The following is a 21,931-nucleotide window of genomic DNA, read 5'->3' on the forward strand; positions in this document are numbered from 1 at the left end:
TGATGTGGGAGTGATTTCTTATTAATAAAGAAACTGCCTAAGCCCCTTGATAGGCCAACCCTTAGGTGGGTGGAGAAAACAGAACAGGATTGTGGGAGAAAGAAGCTTAGTCAGAGGAGTCGCCATGATTCTCCCGCTCCAGACAGACGCAGGTTAAGATCCTCCCTGGTAAGCCAGCTCGTGGGCTACACAGAATATTAGAAATGGGTTAGAACAATATGTAAGAGCTAGCCAATAAGAAGCTGGAACTAGCCGGGCCAGGCAGTGTTTGAAAGAATACAGTTTCCGTGTAATTATTTCGGGCATAAGCTAGCCAAGCGGCCGGGGTGTTGGGGACGCAGCCCCGCCGCTCCTATGTCAACACACACACAAACAATAAAGTTGTTTTCAAGCTGATACCACTACACAAATATTATGCAATACACTTAAAATACTATGGATAAATAACTAATGCCAAACTATTTGAAAGATCTTATTCTAGGCATACAGTAGACATGCTCTTTCTGAGACTAAATACATTTCTTTGTTATGCCAAACCCCTCAACCGCAGCATATTGAAGAAACATGAAAGAAGATGTTCTTACCTCGTACTCGAAGTCTTCTGCTCTCTCTGCCTCAGCCGGCAAGCTGGGGACATACTCATTGTCTTCATAAAATCCGTGCTCCATTTGGTGGAGAGAGTGGCAGCTGTGGGGAAGGCAGCGGCAAGGTAGCCATGGATCCCAAGGATTGCCTCCATGATTAAAATGGAGTTTGGAATGTCACCTTAGCCTTTCCAGCTCTGCAATCTGCTTATGGCTAAAGTGGTTCTGCCTTCAACTGAAGCCCTTGCTTTTCTTTCTCCCCATTGGTAAAGCCCATCATCAGTGCCTTATTTCTGAAGGCTAGAGGGAAAGTTCTGGGCTCTAGTTCCATTTGGCAAAACACCAATGTGAATTTTCCCATGGTTCGTGTGGCTTCATGGACCATCTGACTTGCTCCATTGCCCTGAGCGTGACAACCCCTGCATAGGCATGTTGCATTTATAATTGCTGCCTACAATGGTGCAAGGCCACAGGTCCAATCTGGATGTTCATTGGCGTTTTCAAAAGCACACGTTTTTCAGATGATAAAATATACCCACATTGCTGTCTGTTTCTCGGGACTCTCCCTCACATTCTCTCTCTCGGCCCAACCCTCCCCTTTGATAAAAGGCATGCACACAAATAATGAAAACATTCTTGGTGACAGCTCTCTGCTATTATGGATATTATCCAGTAAGTTCAATTATTATATACTAGCTCAGCTTTGTCTAAATGGTGAGTCCTTTGTTGATGTCGTCTTACAGGGTCGGATTAAATTCTCACTTGCATCTTCTTACTACTTCTATGACTGCTGCTCGGCCAAAGATAAGCGATGTGAGACCAGACAGCAAAAGCGGTACAAGGGAGCATCCTGACTGCTTGTCTATTGGGTGGATACATCCCCCTTGCTCTGCAAACAAGGAGAAGGTGGCAGCTCTTTTTCTGGGGCATTAATGTGTTCCCTTTGCTCTTCAGCTGGTTAAGAAGGGAACGCTGCCATAAGGAAGACCTCAGTCATTTCACAAACATTTCCTGAGTGCCCACCAGATGCCAGGCTCTGGGCCAAGGGCTGGAAACATGCTCTTGCACAGAATCTAATTCTTGCCTTAATGAATGAGGAAGACAGCAGAGTGGCAATTTTAATATAAGGAAATAATTAAAAGAAAAATATGGATACTGTGGGGTCACATGGTGAGGACAGAGATGCTGCAGCAAAGTGGAGAGCTACAGGCCCTGGGGGAAGTATCTGTCCACGCCACTTAAGGGATGCCAGTCTCTACCCAAAGCAGAAGTCAGACTTGGAACTTCCTCACTGTGTGGTCTTAGCCAAGCGCCTCACATGTGTCTCCTCGTCTGCAACATGGGGAAGGTCATAATACAGGCATTCTGACCCAAGGCTGCCACAAGGACTAAACAGAGCAGCGATGTAAAACACTTGGAATATTTCCTGAAATGTGTTCAAGTCAGGTAATAAAAGCTAACTTTCTACTCAAGAAAGCATGAATTTCATTTGTTTGTTTGTTGTTCATTCTCATTGCAGAATAGAAACACTAGCGGCTACTGGCTTTACAGCTTTCCACAGATTCTTTTTTTTTTTCTTTGTACCTGGTACAAAAGTCACTGAATATGCAGTGGGGGAATGAAGACAGACAGACACACAGACATGCACACCACAGGCTGTGCCCTCTTGCAAGCTGAAGCCTCAAGACAGTTTCAAAAACTTGCTTGGACATTAGAATTGCCTCGGGGAATGTTTGAAAAATCGTTGTGGCTCAAGTCCACTCTAAAATGTCTTAATTAATTGACTAGAGGCAAGGCTGGGGCTCCTACGAGTGTTCCTTATGGTTCCCAGGCAAGCCTGCTGTGTGCCTCTGACTCCCTGAAACAGGCAATGGAAGTAACTAATAGGCTGGGACCAGGCACACTAATGTGGGGGTTTTATAAACTAGAAGCTGGGATAGAGAAAGCAGTGAAAATGCAGCCTGAAGGGACCATTGCTCTTAGGAAGCAACTGTGGGCAATGTGTGAAAATTACTTAACACAGAGAACACAATGTGTGGGACAAAAAACCAGACAGGTGACATTTAAATAAAACACCCCGCCTTTAAATTTTATAAAATTGGGGGAAAATTCCCTTAATTACTCCTTATTTCGGAGTGTTGTGTTTATTTACTCTGTGAAAAACAAGACTCCTTGTTTGCATCTCAATACATCTGGTAATTGGTTTCTTTGGAGAACTGTAGTTGAATTAAATCAATTTCCTGGATTCTTTTGTAAAGAAAGGAAAAGCGAGGGAGAGAAAGGTGACTGGGGAGAGAACTTAGAGCCAGTATGTCACTTTCCCCTAAGCCTTAATGAGGCTTTCTGGCAGCTTTGGTGAGAAGAGTTATTTTCCTGACTCTACTCTGAGCCTTGAGGGGTAGAGAGAGCAAGGCTAGGTAGGGAAGCAGAGCCGAGCTTCTCACGGTGCCTCGGGAAGTCCGATTCCAGAGCGCAGCTAACTGTGTGACCAGGGAGGAGAGCGGCAGGGATAGCTGGGAACTAATTGAGAGCAAGCACACAGTGGGGAGATGTTTCCAAACAGAGCTGGGAGTCTGGCCCTGGAACTGTCAACTTCTGCCTCTTTCTAATGCCTGCGTTAGACGGCGAATGACCAACAAACAAGGCGTTAGGAGGAAAGAGAGAAGGAGAAATACCTGTCTGAAAGCAGAAACGGACAGGTGTCTGGCACTGGAGGAGTGAGGGGTCGAAGCTTGGCCAGGGCCATGATGTGTTCAAACGTGATGTCTGTCTGTGTGCTGGCATTCGTGAGCTGGACTTCCGGGACCATGCCATACGTCTGTCGGCTGAGGGGAGTCCGTCTTAACACCTGCACCACGATGGGCTCCTTGGCGTTTCGAAAAGCTTCCACTGCCTCTTCATGGGTGGCCTTTGACAGATCCTTGCCATTGACCTATGAAGAACACAAGGGCAGTGCACGTCTTAGAGTAAAGAATAGAAGGCTTCCAGGACAGTTTGATCAGCGCTCATATGAATTGTTTGAAAGATTATTTAATCAGACATCGACATTTGCTGAACTATCTGCCAACATAAGGAATCAACAAATTGGGAATAAAAAATCACTTTTACAGGAATCAACAACCTGGCAAGAAAAAAAAAACACTTTTACAGTTTTATGAAGTATCTGGAGTTGATTAAGAAAATACCATCAGAATTGTTAATAAAGTTTTAATGGTTTAACACTACATCAGAAAATGAAAAGTTTTAAATTGGTCTTGAGCTTGGTAGTAACAGTACATATATAAGCATACAACACTTAAAAAAATACCAATCTTTTGTGATATTTTTAGTAGTTAACTAAAAACCATCTGAAATTTACTTTTTCAGGATATTGTACAATTTTATTATATTCATGCTATTCAAGACCATGTTATGGAATGCACGCATCATATAAAACCATCACAATGCACCATGGCCCATCAGCCAGCAGTATCAACATCATGGAGAAGACTGTGAACATGCAGAATCCCTGAATCTATGTCAGACCTGCTGAGGCCGAGTTAGCATTTTGATAAGATCCCAGATGACTCGGACATCCTTAAATTGAACACTATTCCAAATCCCTTAAAGAGAGAGGATGCCACACCCCTTCAGCATCCTCACCCCGCCCCCCGCACCTAACTCATCAAGGTAGCTTCAGAGATAAAAGATAGGGGAACTTGCCATCCCTTCTCCCTTATTATCTGCCAAAAGTGACAGACCATTTGCATTTCGTGGGACTCTTTCTTATCTATCTTCTAAAGGCCAACGATGTCCCCCAGTGTTTGTGGAATCCAAACTTTCTGCACAGTTCTCCTCTTTTCCAGACTGTTCTTAAATGCTGTCACACTATTGCCCTCAAATAGGCCCTGATAACATAACCTGTCAGAGGAGGGTCTTCTAATAAACATCTCTAGAATGCAGAACTACGTAAAATTAACCCATCTTGGCTTTTGCAAACATGAAGAGTTATTTAGCAGCAACATAATGCCCCCCAAATCCTAAACGGGGTCAATCAGACATCTATCTAAGCCACTGGTTTGTTGGTGAAGCAGTGATAACTGACGAACTCTTAAAGAGCCCCGAATGTCTAATGAAGGAAGGAAGTCATGTTGGCTGTGTAACAATTGCTTACATTCAAATGAGCACATTCTCTCTCCCCAAGTAGACAAAGAAAGTGTGTCTGCTCAGAGCAAGTGTGGGGTAATGGGTTGATGATACGGTGCTAGGTGAAGGCATCATGTCATATCGAGACAAGTTTAATGACCTAGGGGAGCTAATTTGCTCAATGGACCCTGAAAGAGTTAATGTTCCCTCAAAAAATGAGCAATTAAGTTTCCACACCAGCAAAACACGTCCCAGTTCCATTGTTGGATCACTAGGGAAACTCAGATGGCGATCTGATTGGCACTTAGTAAAATGCACACATTCACCAGCCCACGCGTTCACATTCTGATTCTTGTCTCTGTGCGCTGAACTTGGAGAAAGATCCCACGATTTCACTGACAGCAGCTTGGCATGTTTAACTTGGTCATGGAGGGTATGTAGACATAGGACACTTAGGTAAACAGCTGTTTATTCCTTGGGCTTGTTCTGGGTGACTGTGCCCCAGGGATAGGATGGCCACCATCTCCCTGAGGATAGACAGAGAATCATAAGCAGAGGCCAGAACGCAGGAGTACAACCCCAGCTCTGGGATGAACATTGTCATCCTCCATGTCACCCAGTATGGCCAGTATTTATGAGTTTCAGACTACGAGAACGAGCAAGCAGCAATGAGAAATTTCAAGGGTCAGAATGGAGGTGAGAACTGCCGACTCATTTCCCCAAGTCTTTTATCCTTAAATTTAGTGAACTCTTTTTTGCTGTGTTCTACTCTGCTTCTCTCTGAAAGAACTCCTAGTGTCTTCCAACCGATTTACCCTCTCCTGAAACCGTGCTGCTATGCTACCTTGCTGACAGTCCGTCATCAAAAGCAACCTCTTCCTATCAGTGACAGGGTGAAGTCCTACACCCCTTGGAAGGCGCTTCAAGCAATGTCTAAGGAAAGGAAAAACGTGTCGCCAGGTTTGCCTCAGTCACACGTTAGAATCTACTGGTGCATAAAGTGTGTCTGCCAGCAAGCAACAGACAGACAATGCCATTAATCTAGTGTTTCCCTGAGGGGGCTCGATGTCTTGACTAGGTTAACCTAATTTTTATGTTCAGCATTCATGTTTGTTTTAGTGACCTTCAAAGCAAAAACAACTTTAAAAATCGAGTTTCCAGATTCTGTGGCGTGTGCCAGGTAAAGTAGGAGATTAGAAACCCTGCTGCTGAACCTTGTGCAAGAAAACAGGTTTAAAACACACTAAGCTTTTGCTCTGCAGAAAGACAGTGTCTATAGATGGCTGACTGAAGCTAGTGGAAGTCTCTGCAGAGAAACGGGCAGGAAGACTGAAGACCGGAGTTCTGCTGGAAACCCGCTCCAACTGGTACCACATCAACCTGCCTAGAAAGCTGCCCTGGAGAGAGAATAAAATAAAGGGGGAAAATGAAGCTGTTCCTCATATACTCCAGATCTACAGAACCAGAGGAGGCCACAGTAGAAGCCAGGGGTCCCAGGGAGCTACCAGTACCACACAAAGTCTGCTAGAGACAAAAGGATCTGAGAAGCTCACCCTTCAACTCACGACAGCTCTACCAGCCCGACATCTTCTCTGGATTTCTTATGCCTTTCTACTTAATTTCCACCCTTGCATACATGTGTCGTGATGGTTTTGTTCTTGTTTGTGTATTTCTTGGGGTTTTGAGACCCTTGTCTGTGATTCTCCACCCAGTTAACACTAACCATCCTTTAGTTCACTCTTCAGCTCATCTCATAAACCCCCATTCCTATGTCCTTCTTTTCTGTTGTTTTCTAGTCCTTGAATCCTCCCCTTTCACTTCCCATTGGTGAACTACCACACAGTATCCCGACTCTCCCCTCCCTGCTACTTCATAAAGTTGACCCAGGATTTAATTCTTCTCCTTACCCACCCTACTTTCCCCATACTTCTAAATCATATTAACTAAAATCTGAATATACTCCATATTATCCCTGGTTAGTTAGCGTCCCACAGTTACTGAGGTCGAGAGGGCCATTGTTATTAATTGACTGGTATGATACTTGAATAGTAGTGATGTTACCTGGGATTGCTCTCCCACTTAATATAGTACTTAGGGGATAAGCCAGAGCTTGCACCAGGTACCCTGAGCTCCTGGACTGAGGAACTATTTTCTGAACAACACATTCAAGTCTACTACACCCAAGTATTATTTTACAATTGCACATACATCACTGAAATAAATGTAGTTAATAAAAACTAAACCAAGCAATGAAATAACATGTGTAACCCCCCCCAAAAAAAACCCTAACAAAGTATAACTTCTATAAAAAAAAATGCTATTAGTGTGACTAGATGAAGGCCCAGAGAACTCAAAATAGTGATTACAAGAATGTTCAAAGAGACTAACAAAGAGCCTAAAGGAATAAGAAAAGGCTATGGATGATATAAAAGAGGAATTCAACAAAAAGAGAAATACTGGAGAAAATTGAATTTGAAATGCTGGCAAAAAAAAAAAAAAGCACAGTGAGTCAAATTTAAAAAAAAAAAACCCTCCGAGATCTCATTAACAGAATACATTATAGAGAGAACAGATTATTGGAGCTTGAATGGTGAAGGAGGAACTGAAGCAATCTAACCAGGACAAAAATATGATGAAGATGATGACGATAATAATAATGATAGTAAAAGTAATAATGATAATAAGTCCCCAGTAAGCATTCCCATATACAAGTAACACTCTGAAAATAACAAACCTGAGTTTATTAGTCATATAAATATAATCTTGCTTTAAAGGCATAGAAGACATTTTAAAAAGAATCGTAAGAGAACATTTCCCAGGGTGAAAAAAGAGGTTCCAAACCAAATGTAGGAGACTTTTAGGAAACAAACAAGAAAACCCAAAACAATCTTCTACCATTCTGTGATATAGGCTTCCAGAGCTCTGGTGGATGACATGCATGTGTATGGGCAGCATATGGACTCAGTGAGGAAAAACAGAGGAGGAGAAGGCATGAAGTCATGAAGGACATATGTAATGGGGAGTCCAGAAAGTTGGATGGTGGCAAGGGGGAGTAGATATGATAAAAATACACCTCATGCATGTGTAAAACTCTAAAAACAAATATTATATTTAAAAATGAGTTTCCATAATCATTCCTTGTGTACCTATGCGTTAAGGTTAATTTTGACTATTTCAGTCTGTATAGTAAAATCTGCAGAAATGTAAAGTTCACTGAAAAGCATATTGGCATGCAAAAATCCCCACTAGTTCTCACGGCAACATTCCGTGTATACCAATAACATTAACATTTATGCAGAAGATCATTTGTTGTTTAGCCTATGACCTGTACACTTACTCATTCGCCATTGTGGCATTTATATGCAAATTTAATTCTTTGCTCTAAGGACAGTCAAATATAATCTTTCAAAAGGACAGTCAATGTAATCTCAGATATCTTACTTCCCTATTGGGCAGTGCTCTTTTCTCTCAGCTACCATATGGCTGACCTCTATTCTCATAAGCCAGTTAATATCTCTCAAAGTAAGGAGGTCTCTGACCTTTAAAGGCTCTGATGCCCCACGTGCGCTCCTAGAAAATGTGAGGACTACTAATACTAAACAGTTTTTTCACTTCACTTGAAGTTCATCAACATATTGTTAGCCTTCCAAAAGGTCACCATTTTATAAATTATGGCTTTCACAACAGAAAAAAAAATAGATTAATTAGGATTTTTTTTCCTGGCAGTTTGCCTTGCTCGGTTATCTGCAGGTAGGGCTAGAGGAAACAATATCGGAAGAATATCCACCCTTCTGTGAGAAAACCGTGCAGCAAATTAATAAATAATTAGTTATAAGAACCAGGTTTTCAAGTAGTAAAATTTTAAACCATCAGGGGTTTGATGTTTCATGGGCCCTGCCTTTATGATTCTGGTACTTCACTGTTGTGCCTGCTTCCCCTTCCCTTCCAGATCCTTCTATGGTTCAGTCTTAAACATGATTTTGTATGGACAACGAACAGGGATTATTTGCTTTGTAATTTAGGATAGGAAGTAGAGAAGCCCTCTAGAAAAGGTAGAAAAAAAGTAGAAAGCTAACTCTGATACTCAGTGTCAACAAGGTAATCTTTCATTGTGAGAAATAGAAAAGCTGATTTGGGGAAGACTAAAAGGGCCAGAGAGGCTTAGAAGCAGAGCTGCTGGAAAGGTGTGATGTTAAAATCTGACAACTCATGGAACAGAGCTTGAAGCCTTCATGAGAAGGAGTTTCTTGAGGTGGACTCGATCATCGTGTAGGAAAGAGGATTTCAGTGAAGGGATTTTCAAATGGAATGAGTGAGAAATCAAGCGCCGTAAAGAAAATTGTACAAATGCATGTCACTATAATAACTGGAAATTGGTAAGGGCATCTCAAGCCATGCTACAGTTCTGTTTCAATGAAGCAATTACAGCGCAACTGCAAACATCTGCTTAGTGGACATTGGGAACAGGCCGGCCATCAGAGGGCGAGGACTGTGACCTGGAAAGATATGTAAGCCACTTGACTCAAGGTAAGTGGGAAATCAGACATGTGACAAAACAAGGTAACAGATATTCCAAGGCAAAGAAGAGGAGCGGAGAGGCCAAGCATAAGTTCCAAGAAAAATAGAGGCATGGGGCTATCTTCATGCACACTAAATAGGAGAATGGGGCTATCCTCAGGCAGACTAGACGGTTGGACAGGAAGATGCTCATGCAGATTAAATATGGCAGAGGGCTATCCCCAGGTGGGCTAGATTCTGGCATAGGGCTATGCGCATACAGACCAAGTAGTGGGGATGTGCTCATGAAGACTAAACTGGGGAATGGATGCAAGTGAAGATTCCTAACTGAATCAAGTGTACGCTCTGATCACCCAATGAACACATATGTTGGGATACCATGTCTGATTGCATGAAGTTCATCCCCCAATCAGTTCTACGTTGAAAAATAGTTCTGCGATTATATATCTGAGTGATGGCTTGTGATAAACACATAGAAGTTTTTTGATGTATGGAAAATAGGTGTGTTTTCGAAAGTAATTACTTTCTCATTATATTGGTGGTTCAGTTTTAAGTGGATAAAAATTCACTTTTCAGCAGTCGGTGCAAAGGATGTGTGAATTCATTTGTTGTGGCAGATGGACTAATTAATCCCTAGCAACCTGTGAACATAAGTAAAGAAGGCAGCTTTTCATATGTAAACCATATTACAGTAATGTTGGCAACGCTTCTGTTTGATGGGATCATCTACACTTTCGGAAGCACTGAGCAAACCGGTCACTCATTCTGACACTTCCCAGGGGCCAAGTGTCACCACTTGGATACAAGCTGCTTCTCTTTGATTGTTTTCCCTCCACAGCCAACCACATTCACAAGTCTCTTGATACCAAGAAAACAACTAGCTCCCTACTTTTGAGTTCAAAGAAGTCACCAATAAGTGATCAGTTCTAGAATTAGCTATCTGGGACTAATGAGAGTTTCAACTCCCCCATGCCTCTTAAGAAAAAAATACAGGTTTCTAAGCATCTATATCTTCCAAGAGAGAATAAATGTAAGAGTATTTAATAAGCTGCACGTAGTGGCAAACTGCTTGATGCCCGCACTTGGAAGGCAAAGGCAAGTGGCTCTCTGTAAGTTTGAGACAAACCTGGTCTATGTAACAAGTTCTAAGACAGCCAGGGCTTCATAGGGAGACCCTGTCTCAAAAAAAAAAAAACCTTAATAAAGGAAGTATAGATACCAGCAATTCTGTACCGCTATGACCCAATTTCAGATTGAAAATATGAATGGCTAGAGTGTTATAATTCTGCTTGGACATTATGCTTCACCTGCATTGCTTAAGTTTAAGTTTTTATAAAAAAAATCAGTGAGAAAACAACTTGTGCTGGGTAGGGATATATTCATTATTCATATAACTAGAATGTAAAACCATAGACCGCATTGACCTCCACATTTGTTGTGTTCCGTGTCCTCCGCAGACAGTCCAGTGGTCAGATTTTGGGAGGATTATACAGTAAATATCCATGTGACAAAATGAGCAAGCTCACCCAGAGGTGGGCCTTAAGCTTCTTTTGTTTTGTCTGGACAATGAGGGAGAGGTAGCTTCATTTTCTTCTGTATGAGTCTACCACACATTCCCCAGAGCTCTGAAGCTCCCAGGATTTAGAAACAGGGTTGGCCCAGAGAATGCAAACTCCTGGCATTGAACCTCCTGTTCTGTCCACTGATTTACAGTTCTGTGCAGAAAAGAGTAATGGTGTGTGTATACAGATCCTCTGTGTAGTCAGCTGTTGCTGACCTCTTGTATGTCTTTGGGTGTGTTGCATGCTCTGGACTTGTATGATACCCCAGTAAAGACCATTGCTTAGGTTATAACTTGTAACATTTTTGCATCCTCTCCTGCTAAGTGCTTTGTATGGTACTATGGTGGTTTGAATAGGAATAATACCCATAGGCTCATATATTTAAATGCTTGGTCATTAGGGAGTGGTGCCACTTGACAGGGATTAGGAGGTGTGGCCTTATTGGAGGAGGTGTGGCCTTTGGAGTAGGTGTGGCCTTGTTGGAGGAAGTGTGTCACCGGGCATGGGTTTTGGGGTTGCAGAAGTCCAAGTCAGACCCAGTGGCACTCTTTTTTCTTGCTGCCTGTCAATCTTCATGTAGAACTCTGTTCCTTCTCTAGCGTCATGTCTGCCTGTGTGCCGCCATGCTTCCTGCCGTGATGAGAATGAACTAAACCTCCAAAACTGTGAGCCAGCTCCTATTAAATGCTTTCCTTTGTAAGAGTTTCCATAGTCATGGTGTCTTGTCACAGCAATAGAACACTGACTAAGACAGACACCATACACATCAACAACTAACAAACTTGGTTAGGTTAAAATTAATAATATATGCAATCGTGTTGAAGACTTCCAGCAATATAGCAAGGCTTTCACAAAATTATGACTCAGGAGGCTGAAGCAGGAAGATTATCAGGTTCTAGTGTGGTTCATACTACCTAGTAAGACCCGGTCTTGAAATCCCCCAGTGGGGGTCACAACACCACAATGGTTCAGCCTGCAGCTCTGTGATCTACCCATGGTTTGCTCTGATAGAATTTCTCAGACATAAGCAATGCTCACTTTTCCTTTCCTTTTCAGATGTAAAGAATCTGCTGTGATCTTTTCAAAACTGTCCCTAAATCAATTCATAAGCATGCTTAGAAAACTTCCTGGGGCTGCGCCTTTCACAAATGCTATTTCCTCTGTTGCCTTACGTTTGAATCAATCATTTCTTCTGTCTTTTTTTTTTTTTTTTTTTTTTTTTACCCAGTTGCTGAGTTCAATGCAGCCACTTTGGGATTGAACATATTCGAAGTCCTTTCCATGGCCTCTGCAAGCATCCCACGTCCTCTATGTGGCTTGCTCACCAATGATAAGAAGACATTCTTTTCCCCGTGTGGCTTTCAGATTGCCATGCATGCATCATTTTGCTCACATCCCTGTCTCACCTTCCAGGTCTACACATAAGAAAGACTTTTGTCTGAGCAACTCCCGTTCCTTCTCCGAGTTTGTCTGATAAAATGGAGTACACGATAAACATGGGTTGCGCTTTCCAAGTTGTAAGTAGATACTAAAAGAGCTCACTACACAAAGCCAAATGCATCCCACAAGCTATGTGTTAACTAGATTAAATCTTTTCCCACAGTGTAATATATACTAAAGCACCACGGTATATCCCTTAATCAAGTACAGGCATCCTTTATCAATTAAAAATCAAACAGATAAAGACTTCCCTTTATTGCTCTCCTCTAGATTTTTTTCCTCTCATTTGACAACCATCTCTTCATTTTCCTTTACTGTTAAATCTTCTTCCACTTAATTATTTGTGCCTTGTGGTTCTGTCCAGAACTCTGATCAATATGAGTAGTCCCCTGTGAATCGGCCATAGCGGCACAACTTGCAGCATTGGCACTTCAGAAGCTGAGGCCTAAGCACGATTATGACTTTGTGTCCAACCTGGGTTACACAATGAGACTTTGTCAAAAGAAAAAAAAAAACAAGAAACAAATGAACAAACAAAAAATTTGTGCTTTGTAAGATTCCTAATTTAAACAATAGCAACAAAAAAGGCAGAGAAAGGTGCAGTATGTATCTATGTGACTTAACCCAGCTGTTAAAATGACTTATGGCTGACTGGGCAGTGGTGGCTCACACCTGTAATCCCAGCACTGGAGAGGCAGAGGCAGTTGGCTCTCCCTGAGTTTAAGGCCAGCTTGGTACGCAGAGCTAGTTCCAGGGCTCCAGAAAGAAACACTGTTTTGAAAAACACAACAAAACAAGACTGCTGAAGAAAACTGGCTCACCTGCCCTCAGCAGCTATCAGCTGCCATAGTTCCTCAGCCGGGGGGGGGGGGGCACATCGTGGGCCCCTCCTCTGGCCATGCTGATGCTGACTGGCTTGGTCTTGCGTTGCTTTTGATTAGGCAGCCATAGCTGCTGTGATCTCGTGAACACACTAATTTGACCAGTCTTTCATGTCCACTGGCCTGCACGATATTTCTGTCTCCTATTCCCTGTACCTTGAGAAGTGGGGGTATTATGTAGATGTCCGACTTAGGGCTGAGCACTAAACAGGCACCTCTCCTCTGCATATTGGCCAATCACAAATCTCTGAATTGGCTGGCATCTTGGAACTTTTTGACGAGCAAAAATTATGTCAGATTGACCTGTTACAAAAATATTGTTTTGTTATTAGTTAAAAATTGATTTACACTAAAATCATTTAGAGTTCCCAAATAGTTCAAAGGAATTGGCTGATGAAGACCCTCCTACAGAGTTTGCTTCTGTTCTGATGTATCTTTCAAACATTTTCAAGATAAGATTAAAAGTAGTGTGTGTGTGTATGTGTGTGTACATGTGTGTGTATGCCAAGTGTGTATAGATGTCACCTGAGTCCAGAGAAGAGTAGGAAATCCTCTGAAACTAAAGTTTTAAGAAGTTATGTGGCTGCCCAAATGGGTTTTGGGAACCCAGCTTGGGGTCCTCTGGAGGAGTAGCAAGTGCTCTTAACTGCTGGCCCATCTCCAGCCCTGGTCTCTTGTATACCTCTAGAGAAACACACCCTCACTCCTGAAATTGATTTTATCTTGTCTGTGCATGAGAAGATGCACACACATGTGCAAACACGCATGTGCAAACACACATCCCTATAGGCAAAAATCCACAATTGGTATCGCCGACTTTATCACTGTCATAACACTTCATTTGGTGAATGTCACTGAGCGTCCTGTTCTTCTCCAAGCTAAGCTGTTTAAAAAGATAAATGGCTGCCTCCTGGCTAATGGTGGGAGTGCTCTCATCCCTACACAAAGACATTTTCTATCTCAAGTGGCTCCCTAAGCAGTGAGTGATGACGGAAAGGCTATGGAGAGGAGCCCACCGATGAAACGATAGGGTAACCAGTGCGCCCTGACCTTTCACTTCCCGGAATAACGTACAGCTCATGCAGGTGGTTATTAATAACCTATCTGTTGAGTCTCTGACATATCAGATCCAACCATCTCAAACTTAATGAGAAATTCTGCTGGAGACCTAGCATTGTGGGAAACAGGTCGGAGGATGAAGAGACAAGAGGCACACACAAGGAAAAGAGTGTTAAAATCAATTCAAACTTTTCCTGAAGAACGAAACTTCCTTGCAATTAAACAACCTATTAAAAAGCTGCTAGTGCTTACAGGTTTCAATAGAGCAACTCATTTTTTTTTCTCATTGTGCTAAAAAAAAAAGAAAGAAAGAAAGAAAAGAAGTTTCTGGCCCTTAGAGGAAACTCTTTCTCTGACGTTTGTAATGGGAGCACAAATGGTTGTTAAGAAACAACAACAACAATAGCAACAAGAACAAAATTTAACAATGTTGCACTCACAACTTGTGGTGATGCCTCTCTAGACAAGACCTGTACAAGACTGTGACCATCAGCATGCTACCAGGGTGAGGTATGGGTTCAGAAGAATTTCCTACACTCTGGGGAAACTGCAAGTTGTCAGTAGTTGCTAAGGGAAGGTGAGTTGTATTCCTTAGAGGTGTGGCTACTGGTTAAGTATCTTTGCTTCGTAAATAACCTCTCCCCTGTGTTCATGTAGGCAACTCTAATTAAAAGCCTTGGGCCACCGAAGGGGCAAGAAGACAGGTGGGTAGGCAGTGGATTTGTAGAGAAGAAAAAAAGGGTTATGAGGGCATGGGAGAGGGTAATGGGGGAAATATAATCAAAGTATATACATATATATATGTACTATGTCTAAGATCATGCATAGTTTATTGTTTATCTTCAGATCTCAGTATTTTACTTCAAGAAATTAATGAGTTTAGATGCATAGCCAGTAATAAAACTGCAAAGATTTTAATGGCAGTGTTAAGAATTCTTTGGGACAACAAAGGGATAAGGAGATTCATGGCTATGCCGCTCCATCCTTTGACCCAGGCATGGAAGTGCAAGTCTTCTTAGGGCTGTGTGGAGGCTTTAGAGAAGCCTTTGGAGACTGACAAGGATCCATTGCCCTCTACAGGCTATGCCAAGGGGTAGGTTTGCAACAGCTTTTCTCTTGAAAGTTGTATGGTATTGTTTATGTTTGGGAAAATAACCCCAAAGGCTGTGGTGAGAAGCAACTGAATGGGTGTAGAGAAATCACTAGGAAGGAAATAGGGAGATGTCATGTGTGCCTGGGCTGAGGCTGGGTAGCTCAGGAAAGTCCAGTTGGGAGAAGAGATTCAAAGGGCTGTGACATGGGGCATGGATACTCCCATTCTCGTATTTTTATCGGTCAAACCACATAAGCAGCTTTCCATACAACCTTCCTGTGATTTGAAATCTGATCATTTAACTTCACATTGATCAGGAATGTGAGCTGTGAGAGTTAAAGACTGATCATAAAACTATAAATGCATTTTATATGGAAATGCATCTTTTCTAGGCTCTTAATTTTAGCGGTTGTTTTAGAAAATACATACACGTGGAAAATACCTACTTCTAGCAGCCACAAACACTATTTTCTTTTGAGTATTATCCACCTTGATAAGTAAGATATTGACCCTTTATAAATCTCTATCTCTGTCTATTTATCTGTCTATCATCTCTGTCTGTCTCTCTCTGTCTGTCTCTGTCTCTCTCTCTCTACCAATCTATCATCAATTGCTCTATTTATTTGTTTATCTATCATCTCTCTCTATCATCTATCTCCTTCTCCACCTGTCTGCCTTTCCACATATTTTATAATAATGTCTTCTAAAATATACCACATGGGATATAAGCTTGACCAAGTGGAATATGTAATAGCTTTAGAACAAGAGAAGTAACACTGGAAAGGACTTTCTTGGCCCATTTCCTCACCAGAGGCATATCCAGTTTAGAGTATAAAGGAGAAAAGGGATTTCACACAAATGTGACAGGATGGGCCCAAATATGAACAAATTGCCAGGATTCTAGGAGAGGCAGGAAGTTTAAATCATTTATTACAATCAATTCTGCCACGTGAATATAAACCACTGCTTGCTAGAACTCAGTCTATGATGTAAACCCACTATAGAAAGGCTAGCTCCATAGGGGAGTTTCAAAGCATTGACTGTCACGGGTCAAACCATTTCAATATCCTCTTAATTTCCTCAAACTAATACGCTTGGAAAAGAAAGAGTTGATATTACTGAAGAATAAAAGGTTGGAGAGATAGCTCAGCAGTTAAAAATGTGTGTTCCTCTTCTAGAACACCCTGGATCTATTCCCTGCCCCTATACAAGGCAGCTCACAATATCTTGGAGCTCTAGCACTGGGAAATCTGGCCTCTCCGTCTGGCCTTTGTGAATAATGGGCATGTGTATTGCATACATACATATGTGTATGTGCACACACATGCATAGAAAAGGAATAAATCTTTGAAGAAGATATAAAGCTGTGAAAGACAAAAATGAAGACATTTACTCATTTACTTATTTATTTTTGGTTTTTCGAGACGGGGTTTCCTCTGTGAAACAGTCCTAACTGTCCTGGAACTCACTCTGTAGACCAGGCTGGCCTTGAACTCACAGAGATTCACCTGCCTCTGCCTCCTGAGTGCTTGGATTAAAAGCATGTGCCACCACCCAGCTGAAGATATTTATTTAAAATAACAACTTCACTATTTTGTATGGGACATTTAGAATACCTTTTACCTGTTCAAGGCCCATCCTAGAATATATGTGGCATGGCACTGTTAGATGGGACAGCTCCACAGATGGGACAAGGTGCAGATGGAAATACTACCTGGGTACTCAGACGTTTTCTGTAGTAGACACAGTCAGAGAGGCATTCAGACAGAACGACCATGAAGGAAACAACAGCTGGACTGGGTGTGGATCAGCACTCACCCAGGGATCTGAGCCTATCTGGGTGTGTGTAGGAACAATGACACATGGATTGGGAACAGCACTTTGTGAGCACTTGGCTTCTTCTCCCCACTACTTGGTGTCTGTGTAGTATACGTTATGGGATTGTCATACATTCTTTGTCCTTTGGGAACAGAGTGTCTTACTAGACTCTATGTATGCCTTCAGAAGCAAACAAAACATGGCAACAGGCTGGATGCCACAGCAAATAGAGCCATCATGTTCTTAAACTGCCACAAAACATCTCAGTACTAACACTGTTTATTTTATTTTTGCTGTATTTGAAAGAATGTGGAAAATGGGTAAATTGTGTAAATTTACTTCCTTCAAACAATTAACATCTTTATGCTTTTAAAATAATTTTCAGCAGATAAAACGATTCTTTCAAGGCCTGGTAAAAGCACTCCATTGTTCCATGTCTGCACAAATTGCTTTGCATCTCTGATGATTTTATGTACATTTAATCACTAAAGATTAATTGTGTGGCATACGGAACACAGTGAAACAATGCCGAGAGAACTTCAGTTTAAGTGCACACGCAGCTAACTTGTGGCTTTTTAGAACAATTTTAATTAAAAGTACTAGAAGAATCATCGGGCTGAAAATATTTGGAGCTCTGGGATGGATGGGCTTAGCATAGCTAATTAATTGTATATTTAATCAAAGCAGCCTTTGGCTGTAATTAATAATCTATTTTCCTCTGGTAGTAAATATTGTAGTTCTGTGAAACAGAATTTATAATTTGTGGGATGCCATATGCACAGAAGAGCGAGTCAGAGCACAGCATCCCATGCTGGCTTTCTAGGCGAGGCTGGCTCTGTTTGTTCAGGAGGGCGCTATCAATATCTCCCTCACTCTCTTTAAATGTCATCTCACGGTGGCAGCTTATAAGCAGCTATCCCAGAATGACTCAGACTTTTCAAAGGTATCAGAACCATCCAAACGGAGAGGCAGATAAAATGCTATGTGAATTATGATCTTCTTTTGTGATGAGGGTGGGGGCAGGAATCTCATACTTTAAAGAGCATTGAGCAGTCCTATCTTGAAAACATTGCTTGGATGATTAGACTCGGCATTAAACAAGTCCATTCCTCTCTCACGCTTTAAAGGGCCGGTTGAGGCTCAGAGATTTCCACTACCTGCAACTTTAAATCACAGGGTGAAAACTGTTCTCCTCCTTGAAGCAACATAGCTTCTGCTTAGATGGTAACCTTGTATTATTCTCTCACACACATACATGCTCATGTACACACATATACAAGTACACACGTACTTTCAATGCCACCCTGCACACACTTGCGCACACACACACAAGCACACGCATATTCCTCTGCTTTTCAAGAATTCATGCATGACATAGTACATAGTGCATGGTTGCTCTTCTGTCCCTTGCATTAAGCTTTGTGAGAGAAACTGTATATTGGGCAATAGTCATAGGCTTTAGATGACCTAGGCCTTCCTTTTCTACATCATCTGGAAAACAGGATTTAAATTCTAAGAATTTTGCATAGAAAAGAGAGAATCTTATAAATCACCCTCAGGTTTTAGACATCCCCTTCCTTGTACAGGTGTTTTACTATGTGAGCCATAACTAGCTCTTTGTTTTTAATATTTTTAAGATTGTTGTATATGAAATAGGAGTTACAGGCTGTTGAATAAATAAGGCTTTAACTTAAGCCATCATGTCACATAATAGAGAACATATTACTTTGTATGCATCTGATACGATTGCTTAATACGCTAATCAATTCATAGCATAAGTTCCATTTTTTTCTGGGGTTATGTGGTCTTCATATGAATATGTATGAAAGCAACAGATATGAATCAGGTCATTAAAATTATATCAAGTGAAAATATTTTATTCAGCCTATGCTGGTAGGCATAATGAAGGTCTAGGAACCAAAGAATAGAACAAAATGTAGAAAGGAAATTTTGTGGGGTTCTCAAGGGCCATCATTAATATCATGTGACCAAATAAAACTCTTATGAAATAATACATGAGGATGTGTTTGGTGCTTAATGTGTCTAGACCATAGCATGCCATTTCCAGAGAGAACAAAATGTGTCGGTGGTAATTACAAACACAAGATAGCTTTCTCTTTCATATTTTGTGTATGTGCATGCATGTGTATGTGTGTGTGTGTGTGTAAAACTTAGAGCAGTACAATGGTAAGTGTAGTGATTCCATGCAGGAACCTGTTAAAGATCCTAGCAGGACCCATCTTTTCTCTGAACCATGACAAGCCACTTTGAGTGCAGAACCCTATTCCTATTCTACCCTGTTCTTTTCAAACTCTGGGACTCATCCTCTAATAGCTCAGGCTGGAGTCTGAGGTCTACTGATGGATACTGAAAAGATGGGCTGGGGGAAGTATGATCCCAACACTATGCATGTGGTAAGAATATCTCAAAATATATGGTGGTGGTTTGCATGGCAGAAGTTCAGAACCTTAGCAGTGTGACAGTCCTGAAGAAAGCAGAGTCAATACACTGGGGAGCTCATGAGATGGTGCCCCTGTAAGATGAGATGGCAAGATAATAGAAAATGCATCATGCTTAAAGTTTTCCTGAATGCTTACTCTGTCTCATAAATAATAATATGGAAGTCACATATAAAGAATAAACAATACACAAGCTAAAACATTATGAACCATGTAAGCTATTTTTTTGACTTTGTTATTAACCTGAATTCTAAAGGACTCTATTTAATGGTTGTCAGTGTATCTGTGAACTACAACTATGGAAATTTTACACACACAGAGAAAGCTTGCTGGCTTCTTGCTTTTAGATTGTACGGATCTAAAGAATAAACATCCTACTAAAAGAACATTGGATTAGCCGTCGGAGGAGTCACCTTCAGTTTGTCCCTACAATTTGCTCCAGGGTTAAATTTGGATTTCTCATTCAGGAACCCCGAATCTACAATGTCTTAAATTTACGTGAAGTTATTACCAATGAGGGGAATTAGTGCTTCATACTTATAATCTATCCCGCAATTTGTAAATTAATTAGCTCACCAACATTTATCTCACTGCCCACAGGAGATTTAAGTATTATCCACATTTTCAATAAGAGATAAATATTGGTTTAATTGATTTTTACCAAGGTCATACCATAAGTGGTAAACCTGGGATTAAAAGTCCTGACTGGCTCCCAACACTCTCCTTATGCCACAAGGAAATATCTCTCCTTTGTCTTCCATCTAATACCTACAACCGCTAATTAACCACTGTACAGTATATACAAAATGATGGCTAATTTAAATCCAGATATTATATTCTGAGTGAAAAACCACTCGTCATCTAAGTCAATGGTAGCATATAGAAACTCTTATGATTTTCAAGTCGTATAAGTATGTGTGAGTCTGTTAGAAGCCGGAGCACAGAACACTAGGTCCCTGTGAAGTGTTCAGTTTGGAAGGCTTAAGGATGCTGAGAACTATGGGGAATTGATGACATCATTAAAATTTTCCCAATTTTACATTCATCATATAACAAGATAAGAGTTCTATGTTGAAAAGGAAAATTGGAATGCTCAGAAAAAAATACCCCAAATGGATGAAGTCTGAATGTTCAAAGTTAAGTAATTAATTTACTTTAGAGAATGGTAGGTTTCTCTCAGTGCCTCCGTCAAACCCTTGAGCACATTGCTGAGGTTCCTGATGTGTAGATATAACCATCTACTGCATCAACACCCTGGTTACAACCTTTTCCCAATGTGGATAAGATTTTTTACATGGCTGAACTGCTTGCTGAAGCATAGAAGGTCCTGTAGGCTGTGCTTTCTTAGCTGTGGCATTAGCGCCATTTTATGCTAAGTAGTTTTTTTTTCTTGTTCTTAACGAGGTGCAGTACTATGTACCATGGATGTGTAACACTACCACTAACCTCTGCTCACAAGATTTCAGGAGCAGATGACTGGTGTGGGAGGTCCTTCTGCATATGTGTTGCTTTTATTGGTTAATGAATAAAATGGTTTCGGCCAATGGCTTAGCAAAGCCAGGCAGGAAATCCAAACAGAGATATAGAGAGAAAGTAGCAGAGTCAAAGACATGCCATGTCACTGCCAAAGGAGACAGACACCAGAACCTTACTTAGTAAGTCACAGCCTTGTAGTGATACTCAGATTAATAGAAATGGCTTAATTTAAGATGTAAAGGTGAGTTAATAAGAAGCCTGAGCTAATAGGCCAAGCTGTGTTGGAATTAATATATCTTCAGTTTGATTATTGGGTCAAGGCGGCCTGGAAACAAATGAACACTCTCTCTTTGCATATGGCCTCTCCCACAGTTTGTGACCACATGTCTCCAGACGTCACGGAATAGCCCAGTTGAGAATCACTACATTAAGCCTCCTGTTAATCATGTTTTCTAGATTTAAAAAGGATGCATGCATATTTGCTTTCAGAAAGGCTGTTGAAGTCAGCTACTATGTTTACTCTGTGAGGACCGCCTTCAAACTCCCATTGGAGAACTCCCTCACCTGTGGGGTATTGTCAAGCCTTGTGAAAAGGGTTAAGTTCAATGAGGAAGGCATGATGGGAACATGAAGCAAGCTGAGCCTTGTCTGTTCCATTTCCACAGTTTTAATTGCTAAGCATAACAACTTTGGATAATTCAGATGTCAAGAGATGAGTCTTAGGAATTAAATATGCAAATATGTTATCAAATATGTTAATATGTATTTTGCATAACACCTCATTTTTTAAATTCTATTTGCAAATTGTATTTTTAGGGTATACAATATTAAAGACATTAAAATACAAAACTGAAGTTCCCTGGTAGTTCAAGTCCTAGACTACTCAGAGTTGCTTACAAAAGAATAGAAGGCAAAC

At 41.2% G+C, this 21,931-nt stretch overlaps 1 protein-coding gene across 1 annotated transcript in view; it reads right to left on the reverse strand.

Moving 5' to 3' along the window:
- The window catches only part of Pdzrn4 (PDZ domain containing ring finger 4), a 341,120-nt gene that overhangs the window by 80,332 nt on the left and 238,857 nt on the right, over positions 1 to 21,931 (reverse strand). The window contains 2 exon segments of the mRNA XM_050127841.1: positions 585 to 687; positions 3,260 to 3,516. Of these exon segments, the coding sequence (XP_049983798.1) occupies positions 585 to 687; positions 3,260 to 3,516 (360 nt within the window).

Source organism: Alexandromys fortis, unplaced genomic scaffold (assembly GCF_014885135.2).
Source record: "Alexandromys fortis isolate MF-2015 unplaced genomic scaffold, M_Fortis_MF-2015_v1.1 scaffold_28, whole genome shotgun sequence".
NCBI lineage: Eukaryota > Metazoa > Chordata > Mammalia > Rodentia > Cricetidae > Alexandromys > Alexandromys fortis.